Source organism: Biomphalaria glabrata, chromosome 10, assembly GCF_947242115.1.
Source record: "Biomphalaria glabrata chromosome 10, xgBioGlab47.1, whole genome shotgun sequence".
NCBI lineage: Eukaryota > Metazoa > Mollusca > Gastropoda > Planorbidae > Biomphalaria > Biomphalaria glabrata.
Genome location: NC_074720.1, coordinates 31,484,245 through 31,506,319, shown reverse-complemented (window position 1 = coordinate 31,506,319; position 22,075 = coordinate 31,484,245). Strand labels below are relative to the sequence as shown.

General features: G+C 38.0%; 1 protein-coding gene across 2 annotated transcripts in view; it reads right to left on the bottom strand.

The window, feature by feature from the left end:
* Positions 1-393: 393 nt before the first annotated feature.
* Positions 394-22,075, bottom strand: part of LOC106052309 (uncharacterized) — a 78,821-nt gene continuing 57,139 nt past the window's right edge. For both annotated transcript variants that reach the window (XM_056044403.1, XM_056044404.1), the window contains exons 4-8: positions 10,529-10,707; positions 9,902-10,052; positions 7,236-7,568; positions 6,200-6,334; positions 394-4,398 (exon numbers count right to left, since the gene is read on the bottom strand). In XM_056044403.1, coding sequence (XP_055900378.1) covers positions 1,504-4,398; positions 6,200-6,334; positions 7,236-7,568; positions 9,902-10,052; positions 10,529-10,707 — 3,693 coding nt within the window. In that variant the 3' untranslated portion in view covers positions 394-1,503. The remainder of the gene's footprint in view (positions 4,399-6,199; positions 6,335-7,235; positions 7,569-9,901; positions 10,053-10,528; positions 10,708-22,075) is intronic.

The window sequence follows — 22,075 nt, the reverse complement described above, 5'->3', positions numbered from 1 at the left end:
AGGTGAATCTCAGACTTAGACGTCGTGAGAACTGGGTGAATCACAGAATTGAACGACGTAAACACTTTGGAAGAGACTAGTCAGTTAATGATGACATTCACAAAACTTACTCAAAGATTACAACAAAATATATCTTCAGAACGCTGAGCAAGCAAGACAAATTGTTATATCTCTGCGCTGAAGCATATGGTGCGCACCAGTGCACTGTTAAAGACGAGGGATGAACAGCGGGTAGAAAGAAACAACATGGTGGACTGTTGATTCGGGCTAAGTAGATGGAGAAACAACTAGAGATAGGCTAGAACCGTCAGAGTTGTATAAAGGATCATTGCCAGGGTGAGAAGCAGTGTAGGTTGTATGGCCAGGAGAGAAGACTACACTACTTCAGTTGTGCAATGGCAGGTAAATATGAAAATTAGATATCTCAAAGCGTTTATTATGAGACAGGTGAATGATGTTATGCATATTCGTCAAAGAGGATTTTATTTTAAATTTCGGTTAAACTGTTGATCAACAATTAACGACTACTGCACGATAACAAATTTGCCTCCTGCTTCGACTAACCCACAAGTAAACATCTTTATTTTTTAACAATTCGTTTTTCCTAAAAGTAGTGGTATAGAAAGGGCAATAACAACTAATAACCTGTATTTGTTAGAATTGTTTTTGATCTCCCTTTCCAGTGTACTACACCTGATATTGTAATGAGCATTGATCCCGCTAGTGTCTAGGTTCACTACTGTGAATTAGAGTGTTATCCAATTAAGTTTTTACAAACAGCTCTCCCACCTGCCCAATGTTCAACAAGCCTTAAAAAATCGAATTAAAGAAAGCTAAACTTGACATCACTCAACATTTAGATATCCCAATGGGCCTACACACAGTTACGCACATTACATCATACACATCTTTGTAACATTCTTTGGCTATGAGCACCTATTTGTTACAAATTGACGTGACATACATACAATGCAGGCTAATAGTACCATGAGAACCTGGTAGACTAAAACACTTGTCATCTTAATGTCAGGTAAATAACAATAATATTGAACAATGATTTGTTTGTGTACATCTGTTGGAGATTTTACACGATAAACTAAACAATGTCAAGGACACTAATTGAATTTCTCTATTGCCAACTAAATAAAATGAATGGAGCTGCGATTTGACTAATATCTCATTGCGTAGAAGTTGATCCTCTTATCGACTCTACTTGTAGTACCGCGAGTTGGTTGCTGATATGTTTTAAAATAATTCATAGAGTAAAAGCTTCATACTTTCTCTATATTGAGATTATTTGTTTTTGTAAACGAAAGAGCTTTGAAAATCTGACTGAACAGTGCTCAAAAGTGCACTCAAATGATTATATAACCTTTTCAAAAATGCTTAGCTTATCAACACTCTATTTATTCTCTACACCGGATACACCAAAACAGCTAGCTATAGTTTTTCCCCCCGTAAATGAAAATGGCCAATAAGACTTTCTCTAATATTCAGTATTTCTTAAACTAATGTTTCCAGGTTGGCTGTCTCGTCAGAGTGCATTGAACTCAAACCAGTATCAGAGTTAGAGTCATTGATGTCCTCAAATTTGGTCCTGCCCAGGACCCTGTCCGCCAACACTCTGGCGCTCGTGTTTCCATAGTTACGTGCGCTCATCACGCGGGTCGTTTTCTGGTGGTTAGCCGGAATGTCTTTGAGGTTGACTGTAAGAGTGCTGCTAGTCACCGGGAGGTGGGGGCTTGAGGCGGTGCTGCTTTGGTGCGATGTGGGGGACGGTCTGTGATGATTCTGCTTCAAACTGCTTCCGCTCTCTAAGCGACTGTTGACAAGGGGGGCTTGTCTCGCAGCATGCAGCACGTCTCTTCCTGAGGTGCCATTAAATAAAGTTAGGTAACTCGAGTCTGTTTTTGCCACGTTATGAAAACTTGGATTGTTTCCCTTGTCCTGAATGTGTTTGAAATTTTGAAAGCCGTTATGCTGTACACTACCGGCTTTTGATTGGCTCAAATGAACTTCGTCCGAAGGTGGATATATCGTCTGCAGCTTTCCTAAACTATTATCCTTATCGAACACATTATGACCTTTTGTAATATCGTAAGAGGGTGAATTCGGATGGAAGCCATTTTGTGTATATATACGAGAATCTTCTCGTGTGAAATTCTGACTAGACTCGGCCGCGCTTTTATTCAGTTTACTAGTGACAATGTGATACAAAGCGCCGCGGCTTGAACTATCACTTTCTGTCAAACGATAGTGACCTGGACTCGAAACGGGGTGGTCGAGATTTCTTTCACCAAGAGAGTCGACACTGGGTCGCCTCGCTTCTTTTTGTTCTCTAGTTTCGGGAAAATGCCCATATGAGGTTGGAGAAATACTTTCGTCGTCTGAGGCTGTGGCCGATTTAGGCGCAGAAATGGCGAAACTTCGACCAGTCCAGGTGTTAATCTCGTGGACGTCCACTTCATGCATCCAAGACCCAGACATGTTTTGATTGGTTCTGGGAAGGTAATAGTGTGAGGGAAATGCGTGGGGCGACTCACTGGCTCTACCTGACGAATGATCGTGCCCTGAATGATTGTGATCGGTCCTTTTCGCGGCATCCATGTTTATAAGTGCGGAGCTGTTCTGACTTGCTCGCGCAAGCGCTTGGTTGCCTGGCAACACGTGTGAATGTTTGTGGGGAAACATTTCATTTGGGTTATTAATAGGATTGACGAGCGCGTTTCCGTCCACACTTTGATGTCGCGTTGAATGGTCTACTATCTGTTTAATGTCTGACAGGCTCGCATTGGTCCGACTGGACACTTGAACCTGTCCATGATGTAACGGGACCGAACGCAATGTCGGGTCGCATGCGACCTTTGAATCAACGGCTCGTGTGGTCAGCTCTGGTCTCTGTCCTGAGCTTTTGTTGACATTAGCTTGTAGAGCGCTCTGACCATTGTTTTGGCTCGGCCTTTGTGAATCGCTAATGCCCTGGCCAAACAAATGACCCTTATTGTGGACTGCGATACTGGAATCCCTTAGCCCCCGCAATAAACTCCGTTGGGTTTGAGGAATGTTGTCTCCTCTTGATCCAGAGTCCATGTTAGTCAATATCCTATTGTTGGCATTATTAGGTTGAAGGAGTTGCTCCCCTTGCCTCTCCCGCCCTCCCACAGTGTCATGTGTGTCGCTGACCCCGAGCGAGGACTGCTCGCCTTGTGCACAAATATTTCGGGACTGTGTCGAATTGTTGCGAGGCTGCCGAGACGGTAAATCAGGCGCTGTCCTGAGTTGTGGCTGAGAATTCTCTCCCTTGTTTGGAGTGACCTCCCTTTCATGTGCCCCATTTTCTTTCACCCTTTCCGTTTTTGGTGTATGGGTTTTATTGAAGCGCGAATGTTCCGATCGGACACCACCGTTAATGTTGTGTTTGAAATGGCCAGGGAGTTTCGCCAACTCTAAGCCATATTGATTGACAATATGTATGTTGCTATCTCTCTGAGTGTCCATATAAGTACTGTCTCTTTTACCGTTCATACGTTCTGGACTTAATTCTCGTGACCTAGCTCTTTGATGCTCTGAGGACCGGTCAGCAGATCTGGAACGAATCTTTAACCCGTCCCTTGTCTGTATCGAAGTGCGCCGATGTTCAGATGAAGATGTCCATCTAGAGTCCAAATAGTCCCTGCCGTTGTCAACTGTATCACGCCCACCTTTCACGCAATCAATGGTCCTCTCTAAAGAAGAATCATTTTTGATGCCTGATGAGTTTTGAGTTGGCAAGTTCTGATTTGGCGAGAACTGAATTTGTGCATTAGAAAATGACTGGAAAGGTTTTTGTAAACTTTGATTGGGCGAGAAGTGACTTGGTGAGTTTTGATTGGGCGAGAAATGACTTGGTGAGTTTTGATTGGGCGATACATAGGTTGGATTCGTTGGATTTCGTGTGCTTTGATGTGATGCCAGTTGACTTGGAGTTGAATGAAAATGATTTGGCGGCAAGGCAGAGCTAGATAATGATCGACTTGACAAGTTGTGGTTAGCCAAAGTTATTCTGGAACTTTCGAGCAACTGGGTCTCAACATCGTTATCCCCAGCAAACGTAACGCTCTTTTTTTGATATGGAAGTTTCAGTTCATGGCTGACCTCCTGTGTGGGGGTCAAGGGCGATTGAGTCAATGGGTATTTATATAGATTTTCGACGCTAGGGTCAGAGGTTCCCCAGACCGTAGCAGAGCGTCCTAAGTCTTTTTTCTCAGACATAGTTGTTAGGACAGTGTGAGTATTTTGATGTTCATCCGTAGAAGAGTGCTGCGAGGTGAAGGTCGAGTCGTGAACTCTGGGAAGGAAAACGTCTTCTTCCAAAGTTTCTGCTGACCTGGGGTCTGTAGAAGCATCAGGCAAGAAAACCTACAGAAAGAAAGGAAAAAAAACTTTATACTTTGTCAACGGATGTTGGAAAAAAAATTACTTCCTCTGGTTTACTTTGAGACTAAGCTGAGCAAAAGATCGTACGGGTAGTACGGGTACTGGGCAAAAAAAAATGATTATTGAAATAAGCTTATTTTTAGAAATTGTAATTCATAGTTTGTGCATGACATGCGCAGTGCTTGATTTACCTAGAGCTAAATATAGAGGTAAACTATAGCTTTATATCCCCACTTAAACTTCGGGCCCAAAACTATTGTTTTGAAGAAACAGCGAAGGAATAAATATCCTTTTTAATTACATAGGGCCCAAATCTCAGAAACTTTTATGTAAAAATTGTCGTAAAATGTTTTACATTTTTTCGGATGTTCCTTTCGAGTTGAAGATAACCTACGTCCTTGCGCATACCTCCCGCAGAGCAATGGGGATGGCAGCGGGCAGGGTATGAACCCTGGACCCTCCAGACGACCAACGACAGTCCAACGCACATAGCGGGGCATCCATCCATTGTACCACTGGCCCACCTTCTTAATATCGAACTTACTTGAATAGACGTCACGTGTGTCGCAACTAATAGCGCCGCTTTCATCAATATGCGATGACGTCATTTCTGCTATTTTATTTTTGTGAACTAATTTTCCTCCCCTTGTCGCTTCATCGTAATTTTTCATATGACGTCAAATTCTTCTTCTTGGTCGTTTGGTGTATTCACGCCATATTGGTATACAGAAGTAAGCTGTATCTTCTGAGCAAGCTGTATCTTCTGAGTTCCTGAATTTTCCTTGTGCTTATGTTACTGGACAGCCTTAGTGTTTGCCTTGGTATATAAACTTGATGGACTATTTGACCCCTGTTTAGGATGAGTTTTATTTCACACTGTAAAGTAATTTTAATATGGATTCTGTCGTATTTGTATTGTGTGGTTAGATTAGAAGATTAGAAGAATCTATGTTATTTGTTTTCTATACGGTCTGAGGTTTCAGATTCCAGATTGTCATTATTCAGTCTTGATGTTACATTGTGATGTTGTGAGTTTTGGTGCTACTCTGAACTTTGATTATCTTCATCGTTGGTGAACATTCGTCTTGGCTAGAAGAGATTTTGTTACCATGAACATTTGTCTATGAAGTGAACTGAACCTTTCATATAATCTATGGCTTGAAATGAATATAATTGAGGTCAATACTATTAGGCCTCATACTATAAGGTGATTATTTCCTTTGAAATAATATTCAAGCATTTAATTGATCTGTATTCTTCTATATGTACTTCATTTTCATTATTCATATATCATTTCATTGTATAAATCTCATTGGATTAAATTCAATAAATAATTAAGTTAATTATAAATCATCATACACATCGTTTATTAATTTATGTACAACTGGGTGTGTATAGTGTGTCTGTTAGGCTGAACCTTGGGACTAATTTATTTTTAAAATAATATAAAATTATAAATTAATTATAACACACACGCACATTGCAATCCAAATTACAATTTTAATATCTAGACAACTTAATAATTATTAATTCAATCTTAAGACCTGACGACGTGCTATTCACATCTTCCCAACATTTTGGAAAGTTAATTTTCCCAGAAGGAAAGACTTTTCTATTAACCTTAAAGTGCTGTATTTTTTTACATTGAGTGCATACAATGAGTGGAATTACAATTCTAGTGTTTAGAGTTTAGAGGCTATGCTACCACACGCGTCTAAAGGGTTGAAGAGTATACGTGGTTGGTTTTCTAAGACTAAAAGAGTCTAGACCTGAAAGCACTCACTTGATCGTTGTTTAACTCACGGTACAGCTCCATCTTCTTGGCCAGCTGATGAAGACAGACGTCCATCTTCCTGTCCAGTTCCCTTTCGTTGTACTCGTTGGTCACGTGCAGAGTCACCGCCCTGATCATCTCAGTCTGCCGACAAGTAAAACACAACAGTCTTAGGTAGAACACAACAGGTAAAACACAACACAACAGGTATAACACAACAGGTAAAAATCAACTAAAACACATCAATCTTAGGTAAAACACAACAGGTAGAACACAACAGGTAAAAATCAACTAAAACACTACAGTTTTAGGTAAAACACAACAGGTAAAAATCAACTAAAACACTACAGTCTTAGGTAAAACACAACAGGTAAAACACAACAGGTAAAAATCAAGTAAAACATAACAGTCTTAGGTAAAACACAACAGGTAAAACACAACAGGTAGAACACAACAGGTAAAACACAACAGGTAGAACACAACACAACAGGTAGAACACAACAGGTAGAACACAACACAACAGGTAGAACACAACAGGTAGAACACAACACAACAGGTAAAACACAACAGGTAATACACAAGTTCGTTTTAACAATGCTCTCTCTCACACACACATACAGATGCACCCAATTTAAATAACACTTGGGACTTAGATCTAGATACTTGATCTGATATCAAACACTGGTGTAGCAGGGGAGTCGGCTGATAGACCCGGCCACATTACACCATCGCTCACATAAATCAATAACATTTGTGACATGATCTCCGTGGATTGCTCCACACCACCAAAAGTCTTCCAAAGAAACTCTCTTATCACTTACATATCAACAAAATGATATCTTACAATGTAATCATGAGCTTGAGTATTTCAATGGTGCGCAAGAATACGCACACATATGCGCGCACATGTATGAACGTTAACACACACACACACGACGTACCCTTGTGTCTTCAAGCTCCAATTAACACACACACACACACACACACGACGTACCCTTGTGTCTTCAAGCTCCAATTAACACACACACACACACACATAACGTACCCTTGTGTCTTCAAGCTCCAAGTTCGTTTCACCTTCCTTCTCAGCAGCCAAGCCCATCTTCTGCGACAGCTCGTCTACTTCCGGTTCAAGCTTTTCAATTTTCGCGCGCTCTTCCTCCAATCTGCGCTCAACGTGGGTCAGGTCGTTGCACAGCCGAGAGATCTCTTCCAGTTCGTGGTAGGTGGACTCTGGGAAGACCTCGCCGATGTCTTTAAGGTCAAGGCTGGTAAAGCTGAGGCGGTCAAGGCTGCTGCTGCTTTCGCTGCTGCGGCTGTTCAGATAGGAGTCCTGGACATAGTCTTGGCCATTTTGCTGGACTCTGTGGTGGTGTATCTGTTGCAAAAGACATTTGAATGACCATTGAAACCAATTACATGGGAAAATAATCCTTTCAAAATTTCATGCAAAGAAAGTTTAGTTATAGTTCAAGAATATTTTAATAAAAAAAAAATTGTCAAAGCTTATGCTAAAAATAAGAGTAAAAAGTCCTAATCGGACACTGTAAAAGGGACTATAATGAATTAAATTACTCATGAACAGATTTCCTTTCGTTGCAAGATTTGTACATCAAGATAATTTTATTTGTAGATCGAGATAATTTTATAGAACAAACTATTTTTATTAAATTAAGGTAATTAGTTATACACTCGTGCATTTCAAGCAAATCAACTATACTCAATAAAAACCTGATATAAACTTGTTTGAAACTACACTATGTAATGTAGTCACTGTGATTGGCCTTGCCCTTGTAGTTGCTGATGGCTGCCTGACAGATTACTCTGTCACTATTTCTGGTATTGAAAACCAACAAAATGTATATTCTGAGGTATCTACACTGCATTGTCTTGCTATTAAAAAGTTTTATTTCAAAAACCTAATGTGCTATTCTTAGTGACTTAGACCCTCCCGCGCCGTTCGGAGCATTTGCCGTCAAGCTGTTTCCATACAAATCTGTCCCTGGTAATGTCTGAAGCCTCTTCCCACCTGCGGACGTCCATGAATGTGTGGCGTCAAGTTGTACTAGGATGTCATCGCAACTCTTAAGCGTAATTTATTTTGTCGGAGAACATGTCCCGCAAACCTCATGCGACGCTCTCTCACAATCTTACTAAGGGGTCGACTCCCAGTTCGGCATAGGATTTCCTTGATTTAGACCCGATCTCTATAAATGACTCCTAAAATCTGTCTTAGCCATCTTTGTTGAGCCACATTTAGTGTTTTTCAATTTCGGCAGATGACTATTCACTGAACTTTATTAATGGAGCCCGGCCACTGGTAAAAATATGTAACCTCTCTTGAATACGCTCTTGGAATTAATTGATTGTAGTTTGCTTTAGATTTTATATCGAAAAGAGAAGTTTTATCGTCAAAATCATCTGTTGGTGGTTTTCCACCTCAGAATGCTCTGTAGGGGGATCTTAAACTCAAAACCATCTGGAGGGGTTTTAAACTTTAAAAAAAAGCCATCTGTAGGAGAGGGGTTTAAACTCAAAACTCCGATTGGATTGGCTAGGCTCAAATAATTTTAGTGTGTAATTTGCTTTTTTTTATATTGAAGAGGTATTTTTAGCATCAAACCCCCCTGAAGGGGAGGGGGGTTAAACTCAAAACCCCTTTTGGCAACGCTTAAAGCATTTTGAGTGCGTAATTTACTTTTTTTCTTACACTGAAGATGTATTTTTTAGCTTCAAACCCCCCTGGCGGGGGATTTATACTCAAAACTCTTTGGCTACGCTCATAGATATTAGAGTGAGTAATTTGCTTTTATTTATATTGAAGAGGTACTTTTTAGTTTCTAATACCACCTGAGGGGAGTTTAAACTCTAAACCCCTTTGACTACACTCATAACATTTTGAGTGTATAATTTGCTTTGTTTTTATTATTAAAGAGGTATTTTTATTCTTCAAACCCCGCTGAAGTGGGGTTTAAACTCAAATCTAAGTCAAAGCCCATTTAGCTACGCTCATAACATTTTGAGTGTGTAATTTGCGTTTTGATTTTTATATTGAAGAGGGGGTGTATCGTATATTTTGGAGGGGGTTTAAAATCAAAGTCTTCCTTAACTGTACCCTTGGAATTTGGGGATTTTCGTTTGCATTTTTTTTGTTTTGTTTTATAATAGAAGAGAGGAATTTAACTGTAAAAACCCCAGGTAGGGGGTTTTAAATTCGAACCCCCCTGGTAGGGGTTTTTAAACTCGAACCCCCCTTGTAGGGGGTTTTAAACTCAAAACCCCCTTGGTTGGGTTGTGCTGGGGCAAGTGATGGTTTAGTAATAAAATCTCACGTAAAATAAACAAAATGAAAGCAAAAAATCAGTCATTAAATTTCGATCCCCCGCACCTGCTGGGGGGGGGGGATTTCATTTCGGGGGGGGGGGGTTGAACCCCAACCCCCCCCCCCCTGGCTACGCCCATGCAAACTAAGATAACGTTGAATACTGAAAAGACCACAGTCGAGTCTTTGCACGTAATAGAGAGTTGTTCCTCTGAAGTCCTAACACCAACTGACTATGAACATAAATATTCCTGTAACTCAACTAAGTGGTGACTTCACTAAATGCCGCTTTCAAAGTCCATCAACTATGCTGCGTCTCTTAGTGTAAACTACAATAAATGGAGTACTTTCCCTTTACTCTTGTAAACTAGAAGGCAAGTTTTACTCACCCTAGACTCATGCCTCCCGATCAGCACGTCTGTATCGTATATCCGGTCACTTATCTCCTGTATCTTTCTCTCTTGATTGACTACGAGTTTGACCAGCTGTTCTAAAGACTTGAGCCTGGAGCACTCGACACAGCCTCGTTTGTTATGACACCTGTAACAAAACGAGTGTGCCATAGTTTTATTTACACTTAAACCAGACACGTCAACTAGACAGTTGTTAGAAACGTTAGGGCTTAAATACAAACTCTTATTTAATGATGGTACCACCTAGGCAGTGGAGTACTGAGGGGGAAAGCTGGGCCCAACATGGGTATCCAAATACTATGCAAAATATATTTCTATCGCTACGCCTTTCACCTCGTTCACATTTAATGTAAGCTTTGTATTCTTTATCAAAGGAAAACACTTTTTAAAAAAACTCTTGAATCATTGAAGGGCTTTGTGTCACTCTGTAAGGTCCAAACATTTCGCAACCCATAGTGACGCCACTGCCTAGATCTAATATTGTATCTTGGTGTAAGTATCGAAAACAAGTCATTTGAAAGTTGAGCCCCAGTAAATTTAATTCCTTTTCATCACTTCTAGATAAGAAAATAACGGAACTTCGAGGAAAGAAAACATGCTTACCTGCACTGTGTCGTGTGCCTAACTTTGTGCCTACTGGGCTTTTTGCCCCGGCGCCGACTTCTGAGGTAGAGGCTTGACTCTCCAGGCAGGAAATAATCCTCCAGACTGCGCATGCTCAGTTGTACGTTGGGCTGTTCTTCTCCCCACGCCGACCAGACTTTGCGAACCTTTGTACGAGACTGCAACAAAAGTAGAATTGGTTGCGAGATTTCAAATTAGAAGAACATAGAGAGAACATATTAGAAGAACATAGAGAGAACATATTAGAAGAACATAGAGAGAACATATTAGAAGAACATAGAGAGAACATATTAGAAGAACAGAGAGAATATATTAGAAAAACATAGAGAGAATATATTAGAAGAACATAGAGAGAACATATTAGAAGAACATATTAGAAGAACATAGAGAGAAAATATTAGAAGAACATAGAGAGAACATATTAGAAGAACATAGAGAGAAAATATTAGAAGAACATAGAGAGAACATATTAGAAGAACATATTAGAAGAACATAGAGAGAGCATAGTGTCGAAACACTACGAAAACTAGTAATGCAATTGTAACAGTATTGATGACAGTCACAAGTGTGTGTATTTAGGACAGAAGACTAAAAAGTTAAGCAGTAACAATACCTAACACACTGAACCATAACCAACAAATGCAAATCAAAACCTAACAGAATACTCTGGAAAGCAGTAAGAAAATGGCACATCTCTTATTGCAAGAAATTCGTAGAAGTGCTCCTTCTTCCCTCATCACATTAGAGCCTGGACTAGGCTGCCTGAATCAGCCAGGGAAGCAACGACTTAGAGTTTAAGTCTCTAATTAACACGCACGGTCAGATGAACACATGGACACGTGTAGGACGTAAGTATCTTCACTCTGAAGTCTATAAGGAAAGTACTATGTTGGGTAGACCATTCATGAGAGACTGACTGGCTGAACACAAACAGACCTTGCTGCCATCGTGATTAATTCAAAGTATTTGGTTGTTGATATTGGAAAGAGTAATCTGTACACATATGATCTAGATCTATATCAGTTTATTTATAAAGTTAGTTGCTGTTAATTGCTAAACAATGTATTGAGTTGTTTATTATTTGAGTAGCTGTGTGGTGAACAGTAGAGCTGTAATATTAATATGTTCATGGTGTCTCCTTTCGTTCACTCTCTCATCACACAGAAACTCAATATTTACAAATAGCCTACTGCAGGATTTCTTCAAGATGCAGATAGAAATTGCATTATTGCAACGGTTTATGTGGCCAAGTGTTAAGGTACGTTCTAATCCATGCGAAGACTGGTCATTTGACCTTCGGGATTTATGGGACTTCCCCAATGACCACTCATCTGATATTTTGGAAATATAAAGACCGGTGTCGTTATGCTAACCACATGACACCCTTATTAACCATATAAACAAATGAGCCTTATTTAGCATTTACCATGTACAGAAAGTTCTGAAAGAGACTTTTTTTTTTTGGCCCGGGAAGCGGGGGTGGAGAGTTGCATAGGACACAAGCCTCCAAATCGAAGAACAACATAAAATATTGCTTAGCAGACAGTGAAAGAGAAAGCTGGATCCAGAGTCTAATGTAGATACTATAGATCTATGTTATTTTAAACAGAATTAACTAAGGGCGACTTCTATTCGCTTTAAAGTTGAGTCTCTAGGACTAAAGACGCACAGGAAGAAGATGATAGTGGTTTAACCATGGAACTATACTAATGGAACAACAGCTCCTAGTTTTTACTAGGGGAGTGCCGTCGCGCATTTTTTTTCACGCATGGTGCAATATGGAGAAATTCAGGAGGATGCAAAAGAAGAAATTTACTCCTCCAATCACTTGGACTGACCTTCAATGAGAGTAAAACTTTCCTAGGCTTTATTTTATTAGATCTCTAAAAACTTCATCCATTTTCTCACAATGTTTTGTGATTTATAAAATTTTCCTGAATAAGGGATCGTCACAAAAGTTATTTTTTTAAGGCCACCCCATTAAAATAGCTGATTTCAGTAGTTTCACATTTGGGTATTTTACACAAAATCTGGATTTTTTTTATGTACATGAAATCATTATCATCTGTCCCGCGTAACCAAATCCTCCACTTTTCCCGGTCACCAATGTTCTTAACAAGATATCAAGAGAGAGAGGCTGGTCCATTATTTGCGTAGTCCAGCCAGCTTTTTTTCTGACAAACCTTTTTTCGTTTATTCTCTTGAAGGATTTTTTTTTTTTAAGTTAGTCTTACAAAATACAATTCCAAACCAACTCATGCAGTTATCGTCTTTTCACAGTATTGCCAGGTATTGAGGAGTCATCCTTTTTGCCAGCCAGAGTGTTAATTGGCAAAAGTAAAAAATTCATTATTTTAGTTTTTTTAGTAAATATTCACAACTATAACTTTTATATAATAATATATTATTTTAATAATAATATCTTTTATATAGACATGCTTTAATGAATCTAATAAATGATTAACGCGGCCCTACCAATATGGGTATATTAATACTTAAATCTGGGTATTTTAAATTTCGAATGCGCATTTTTTAAAAAACCGAACTTATCTATAGATCTCTTATATCTAGAATAATCTAGATCTACAACACCCAGACTTAGACTATGGTTCTAGATCTATTTAAAGATATTTTTTTTAAAAATAACTCAATAGATCTAATAAAGTCATGATTTCCACTCTATTTTCTCTAGATCTAGACCATACATGAGATCAATATGAATGTTTATAGATCTAGTCTACATCTAGAACTCTAGATCTATCGATCATCATCTCTAGCTAGACTCTAACTTGTAGTTTGTAGATCTTGGAATTGGATCGAAGTTCACCTTCCTAAATTGTCTCTAAAGTCTGTAGCTGATTTGAGAGGCCCAACGAGGCAAGAGTCTATTACTATTAGTACTCTAGTCTCTTGATCTATCTAGTAAGCCTACTTAGCTAGTGCATTAGCCTTAGCCATAGTGTAGTCAAATCTTGACAACTAGTCTTCTAGATCTAAGCTTCTAGAATAATTAGATCTAGATCCAGTTTAGATTTAGAATATAAAAGTATTTTACTAGCTAAAATACTAAATCTACTGATCTAAATTCTAGATAGATATACAATATATAGATCCAGTTTAGATTTGGAATATAAAAATATTTACTAGCTAAAATTCTAAATCTACTGATCTATACTTAATATTTTAGATATTATATGACATCTACAAAAATTATTATTAAGATATAATTATAGAATCTAGACATATATATATGCACATAAAATATATAAATAAAAGATAAAATTTATGCAGGCCTAGATCCCATAAATTTATAATTGATCCAGATCTATCAGTAAAAGTTACCTTCGATTGGGAAGTTTTACCCAATCTAATCTATACAAGACAATTTATAATCCATGCCTTGCCTACACCCCATACATTAAATAATAGTTCCCATGCCATGCCCAGACCCATGAGTTCATGAAATAATAAATGATGTGGTGTCAAGTTGGATCTATCCCCTGAAATTCAGCACTTTAATATAAAACTCACATATCTAGTTAATAATTTGCTATGACACTCTGATCAACTTGGACTTGTGTGATACATATATGTTTCTTAACAATTTAAAGCAACATTTTGAAATGAATAGTGATGGGCTGTGATCTGCGTGAATTGGGAGCTGATCATGTATTGAATTTGTGTTTTTGATCTTTACTTCAAGTAAATGTTAATGAGCAATTAATTTTTAATGAATAAATAATTTAGAAATAAATACAAAAGAACCATAAACATCTACTTTAGTTTAATAATTTTTTTTTCATCAGAACAGAATTTCCAACTTTGCATTCTTAAAATAAAATATAATTTATTTAGAGTAGAGTCAGAACACAAAATCATAGTTTTAAAATATTAAGTAAATTAAGCTAAGCTGTGATCTCTTATAAACATTTGTATATAGACTACACACAATTTAATTATTATTTTTCATCAAATTGCAGGAACTAGTACATGTACTTATGCCTATTTCAATTTCACAATAAAAAACCTTAGTCAATGAAATAGTAATACTAGTAAATGAGATAAAAGTAAACTAAATATCATCAATGCTATTGAAGCCACACTTGTTTTTTTTTTTTTAATCTTGTTTGGTGGACTGCAATTAAAGTTGCTATTAATTTTACTGATCGTCTTAACTGAAATGCCAGTGTCGTCTCTTTGAAACCTAAGCTTATTTTCTTGGTAACTGGAAGTCCAGATATTTGGAGTTTCATTTTAAGCACCTATACTTTCCGAAATGGCATTCCGATAGGCTAAACCATTTGCTTAACATGTCATATGCACGTAAAGAGGTACCACAGAAATGCTTTAAAGACAAGCTTAGGCACCAACTTACTTTAACTGACATAGAATAAGAGAGCACCTGGTTGCATACAGCTTCAGAACGAGACAGCTGGAGGTCACTTACAAAGGTGTGGTATACACCAATGAAAATTAATTGCAGAGGGTAGATGGCAAAAAAAAAAAAAAAAAAAAAACTGATTCTACCACAGGTGGACAATGGTTATGCCTGTGCTCAGTGTGGCATAATATGTAGGTCACAGCTGGGGCTGAGTAGCCTCTGGAAACATAGCATTCCTCATACGTCTTAGGAATCAAAGACAAGCCTATCATTTTTGTAGCATAGTTTGTAGCTTCTGTAAATGCATGAAATGCCGTTAAATGACACAAGTCCTCTGTGAGTTTGATGGATTATAAACATCTTACTTCTTTGCCTTATATTAAATGGTCCTTCTGTCAGTTCCTCTAGGTACTTGCGTTTATCTAAATATCATTGATATATCGTAATATGTCATCAAAATAAAAGCTAGAATCTCTGCAACTCGTGTACAAGTCAGAAGTCATCAATAACACTGACCATATAAAAAATAACAATTAGATTAGTCAAATTAGTGACTGATTATTCGATTGATTTAGGACTATAAATTTTTTATTTGAATATATAATGATCCTTTACACTTTGTGACTTTACTAGTATACTTTGGAGTAGACTTGTTGAGCTAAAGTCGGAAGTACACATTTAGTTTTACTGTGATCTACTAGATTACTAGATCTAGATATTATATAGAAGTAGAGAGAGTATCTCATCAATAGTATCTGTCATATCGTGATCAGTAGGCGGCTGCAGGTTTATAGATCTATTCCATGACAAAAACACTGGCTAGATTTAGATCTACTGGTCTAGACATCTAGATCTAACTAGAATTAAACTAGAAAACTGAATTAGAGAAGTAGCTTTCTGGATCTAGAACCAGAATCTATATTATTAATATTAGATCTAGTTGCGTCGAACGCTTAATTTTTGGTAGTTGTTTTTAATAAATGCACATAAAATACATTGTATTTTGGCAATAAAAATACCCAGTTGGTAGTCAAGTAATTCTAATAATTAATTAATGAATGACTATCAGTATTTGTTTTAGATCTATCAGATTCATATGACTATGACTTATTATTTATACTTATTTTGTATCATTCGTCCAAGAAAATCTAGCTCTATATCTATTTTATTTTAGATTAGGCTATAGTTGTTGTTGTTTTTTTGTCATTTTATTTAGGCTACAATATTACCGAGATGAACTTTTTCTTTGTTTCCCACGAGACGTGTATGCCTATAGCCTAGTCCTTTCGATAATAATAAAAAAACGATTAGAAATGCGTAGCTTGGAGTGTCAAAACTGTATTAGGCCTCCTATTTTTATTTTGTGCAATTTAGTATATCGTAACAAATACGTATTTAGAGGAACGGTAGACAGGTCTTCATCCAGATTTAGTGTAAATAAACCAAACACAGAAACACTGAAAGATTGTATTTTCGGAATTTAGATTCTATTTTTTTGAAAAAAATGTGGCATTTTATAGGGTGGTCGAAAAAAATAACTTTCGTGACGATCTCTTATTCGGGAAAATTTGATCTATTATATCAGATAGTCAGAAAATGGATGAAGTTTTTACACATCTAATCAAATAGAGCGTACGAAAGTTTTACACCCATTGCAAGGGACTGACGGAGTAAATCTCTTCTTTGGCATCATCATGGATTTCTCCACATTGCACCATGCGCGAAAATGATGCGCGACGGCACTTCGACTCTCTTTGGCTTTGTAAAAAACTCGAAGCTGGTGTTCCATTAGTATAGTTCCATGGTTTAACATAGATGTAAGAACTAGAATGACAAATTAACAATACTACAATATAGGAACTTGCTCGAGGCGCTGATAACAAAAGTAAAAACCTCTTCCCGTGTGTAGATCTTTAAGTGCCTTTACACATGTTGGGTGAGAGTGCGTACGTGTGTGTGTGTGCTATGTGGGTAAACTCTAAAACAAACTGCTAATAGCTAATCTGTTTACTTTGTTCTTTACACTCAACAATAGAAGCCACGAGGAAAAAGTAGACGAAAATAAAATAGAGCTCAAGTGATTAGATTACAGTAAAACTGCTAAAACTTACGCACACATAGGCCGCTTATATTTGGCTGCTTTTCAACCGATAATGATTTAAAGGAGTGAATATTATGAATAAACATTTTGGAAAGGCTTACTGCAAGACGTCAGTATGGCATTCTGTGTAGAGATATGGTGAAATAATAAGAGTGTTTGTATGATCCCTGGTTTGTTCTAGAGTTGTCTGTTCCTTTTGTCAAACATTAAATATGGGAACACCGCAATGGCTACCTGATAGGTTGTGAACTCGTTAAAAAAAAAACACCATGTAACCCTAACCCAAACTATCATGTGAACATTCACCAAGATACCTCCATTCTTCCCACCTACTTTCACAACTGGTCCAGACAAGTGATAGGATCAGAGCGCATCGAGAAAGCTAAAAGTTAAAAACAAAAACAATGGACCTCATTCACCAATCATAAACAACATTTAGTCACGTGATCTTATTGATAAAACAATGAAAAAAACTGTCACGTGACAACCATCATGAAGTAAACATTTGATCGTAAATTATATAGAAGAGATAGAGCACCACGTGGCTAAATGTTGTTTGTTTGCGATTGGTGAATGAGGTCCATTGGTAAAAATATTTCTAGCCGCGCAGATTTATATGTTTAGGTCAATTATGCATATAATTAAGTACTGATCCAAACTAATTGATACAGTTACAGCTTTATTTTTTTTAAAGTATTTTAATGTTATTCTTGTTTTTTGTCTTTTTGTAATATTTGGCTTACATATAAATATTGTTATATATATATTATTCTGCAAAAGCCTGCTCGTGTGGCTTAGATACTAAGCCCGGCGAAACTGCTCTTACTAAAAGGTGAAGGGATAAAGCCAGATACCTGGCGCCACAAAACTGGGAGCTTCGGGCGGATGGAGCTCGTCAGCCTAGTAAGACAATTCATCTAGCTCTAGGAGAGGGGTATTCTGACTTCAAACCCCGGCTGCCTTGCGGTAACAAGGCTTCAGGAGACAACGACAAGGAAAAATTGGGAGTGAAAACCCTTAGGCGTTGGAAGTATCAACTATGAAATTCCCTCCCGCAGCTTCTGCAACTAAGTTGGTGCCAAATGTAACAACAAGAACAAATCTCCGTAAGGATCAATAAAGCAGTCTTAGTCTTAGAACGTAATACGAAGCGTTCCTTTGGTACTCATCAGCAAGGTCGAGAGAGTGACCATGACGCATGGGCCACCCATGACCACTTAAGGCCCAGGAATGCGCCCCGGAGAGGAATATTCACTGGGCGCATCCATTGTCTTCCGAGACATATATATATATATATATATATATATATATATATATATATATGCAAAACTACATCGTAGTTGTGATTCTATTAATCAGAACAAAGTTCATTGCAGGAGACTTGAAATGTTAAACCGACAAACCAATTCACCAAAGTAAACTCCCGCACTTATTTTCGCTATATCTCTCTAGGTATGCATAGTTATTACACAACAGCGATCGCGGTAAATCTGAGTTGAACGAAAAGACCGAAGCAGCCTAGATTGTAAAATACCCACTAGAAGTCTACGTCAGTGAATCGGTGAGAATGCCATTCATGAGCGTACGACTACAGTTATCTACGGCATTCACGAGTTGCCCCGCCTGTTTGGAGATGTCTGTAATACTAGATCTAGTTCCCCGATCCTAGTTCCCCGATCCATTTCCAAATTTAATTGGATGTTAACTGTAAAAACTGTGCAGGTGACGTGCTTATCACGAGGTAATAAGAACATTTTCTTGTCTCTCTCACCCCCCCCCCTCCCCAGACTGAACCAAATTAACAAGAACTATTATCAAAACACTCGTAGCTCCATACATCACATTAGTTAAGATGTGATGTCATTAAAAAATTATAATTTCACTATTTGGCCCGCTTCTAAAAAAATATGCCCACCACTGTTCTAGAATTTATGACTGTATAGCTATTGAACACATTTCAGTGATAATAAAAAAAATATTTTTAACATTTCTTTAGAAAAGAAAAACAAAGCTTATATAATGGAAAGTCTTTCACATCTATAAATATTTCAAGATTTATATCCCTTTTCTCTATAAAACAGAAGTAACCGAAATTCTTATGTATAAGATTATTGAGTTGATTCAGTGCATTTTCAAAAACAAATTATCATAAAAAAAATAATTATCAATAATTAATTGCCTAATTGGTCAATAATTTATTTTGTAAAATTGATTTATGTGTCACCATAGACATTGAATAATTGTGCTAAGTTTCAAATTGATCCCACAATGGGAAGGCAATAGCGTGTTCAAACTATGTACCAGAATGACAGAGTGAGTTGATATGAATACGCTTTGTAAGAAATAGTTTCAAAGTAATTGTGTGCATCAAATACCACACAGGTGTGAATAGATCTGGTGTGCATGTTGACAGAATTTAAAAAAAAATAGGTAGTTTCCTGAATGAACGTGTTAAACTCCTGATCCAGATCTTCTCGAGACTAAGCCCCTTGTCTCAAACAAAGGATTAACTGATTACTGAATTCGTATGAAGCATGTTGAAATTAATCCTCTAAGTGGGGCCGAATTGTTGTTGTTTTTTTCCCTTATGTCCTACACGTGACTCTCTTTAGATATTGATTTTTTTCTTCTGTTTGTTGGTTTCTAACTCTAGACAGCTAGTACAACTAAACCGATGTCTCTGTGGCATTTTACTTAACGTCTCGAGAGACGATCTTTTCCCTTTGCAACTTCTTGTCTGACTAAAGAGGCCAATCCTTGATACACAGCTGCGATCGCAGGTTGGGCATATGTGATCACCAGGCGCCGTTGCATTTTCACCCTTCTTTCAGCTTCTGTTGTGTATGACATCTGCAATCCGTGACCCTTCCTTTATGCTCTCTCTCCATGTGGATCTATCCAGTGCCACCTCTTCCCATCTGCTAGTGTCAATTTTGAAGAGCTTCATGTCGCGTTTGCATACATCCGTATAGGGTAAAAGCACTGGCGGATCCAGGGGGGGGGGCGGTAGGGGCGATCGCCCCCCCCCCCACTCGGCCGACCCCCCCCCCCGGGGGCGGACGAATTTTAGTATAGAATTCACACAATTTGTATACGAATTTATTACTTATGTTAATAATATATACTAATTATTTATATTTCAACCTATTTTGAGATTAATTCGCCCCCCCCTTCTAGTATTTTGGCCGATTTGGTGGGGTCGGGAGGGGGCGATGGCATCAATCCGCCCCCCCCCCACCATAAACTTTCGAGTGGGGGGGGGCGGTCCTATTTATTCGTAGAAATCACATATTGCTAACAGAATCAATTACATATCTATATGATTAAAACTTGTTATTGGTATTTTAACCGGTCTTTATATTATGTCGTTCACCTGTTGGCCGATTGGAAGGGGAGGAGCGAATGCCTCTACTGCCTTTCCCATCTAAACTCTTTGAGTGGGGGGGGGGCGGTCCTACTTTTATGGAGAAATCATAGTATGTGAACAAAATTAGTCGAATATCTATATAATATAAACAGGTGGAAGTGCGATACATGCAATCACCTTCCCCCCATCGGACAAACCAATACTTTTTCTTTTTGTTTTATAGTAAGAAATTACAAAATTTAACAAATCTGTCACTAATATAATTTATATATGCTATAACGTAAATTCTTATATCGAGTCGCCCAACCCCTATTCTTTAATGCAAAATGCAATCATTAGCAGAAATTATAAAAAGGAGCGAGCATTAATCGTTTTCATTTTACCGCCATTCCCCTTTCCAGAGAGAGTTTGTGTAATTTCCCATGAATTTATCATAACTATTTTAAGAAAGACTTTGGATTGGAAAAGTTATAATTCAAATGAAATTTTTCAATATAACAGTCACGGTTGAGATGAGTTCAAAAGCCAGATAATCTTTTCCTAGTCGACTTTTTCCAACCTTTACTCTATCTCATATTTTTCTAGTTAAATAAATTTAGGACTATAACTCACAATTTATGCTTGAATTTTATTGAATATTATTAATCGAATATTTTTTTTTCGGCGGCGATCCTCAAAGCCTTAATCTAAATATGTGGGGTATCTTATCTTTTCAAAGTACAAATCGGTTGTATTTGCAATGTATTAAAGGACTATAAATTCATATTAGAATATTTTTCCACATTATTCAAAAGGTCCTTTATAAAAGAATGAATAAAGAGCTGTAGGTCAGGAGAATGCGGTGAAGAATGCCAGAAAACGCTTTTATTGTCGAGGCTTCGCCCCGAACCTCACTGATGAATAATAAGCTGTAGATGTCAGGAGAATGCGTTTCTGCATTGAAGAATACAAGACAACGCTTTTGGAGTCGGGGCTTCGCCCCGAATCCCATAAATAAATAATGAGCTGTAGATGTCAGGAGAATGCGTTTCAGCCGTGAAAAATGCAAGAAAACGCTTTCTGCGTCGGGGCTTCGCCCCGAACCCCACTGATAAATAATGAGCTGTACATGTCAGGAGAATGCGTTTCTGCAGTGAAAAATGCAAGAAAACGCTTTTGGCGTCGGGGCTTCGCCCCGAACCCACCCCACTAATAAATAATGAGTTGTAGATGTCAGGAGAATGCGTTTCAGCCGTGAAAAAAGCAAGAAAACGATTTTGGGTGTCGGGGCTTCGCCCCGAACCCCACTGAGGAAACTCAAAGCGCTCTCCCAGACCCCCAAGTTTGCAAGAGGAAGGCCTCATATATATATATATATATATATATATATATATATATTCGATATATGAGAATAAAATAAGACATTTTCTCAATGTTCGGCGAAAAAAAAACACAACAAAAAAAAACAGTAATGTTGAGGCCTTCCTCTTGCAAACTTGGGGGTCTGGGAGAGCGCTTTGAGTTTCCTCAGTGGGGTTCGGGGCGAAGCCCCGACACCCAAAATCGTTTTCTTGCTTTTTTCACGGCTGTACGCACGTTTATGCATAGGTTTAGGGTTTACTGGGCGTTAGGGTTAGGGTTTGGAAAAAAATCGCCCCCCCCACTCCAAAGTTCTGGATCCGCCAGTGGGTAAAAGTG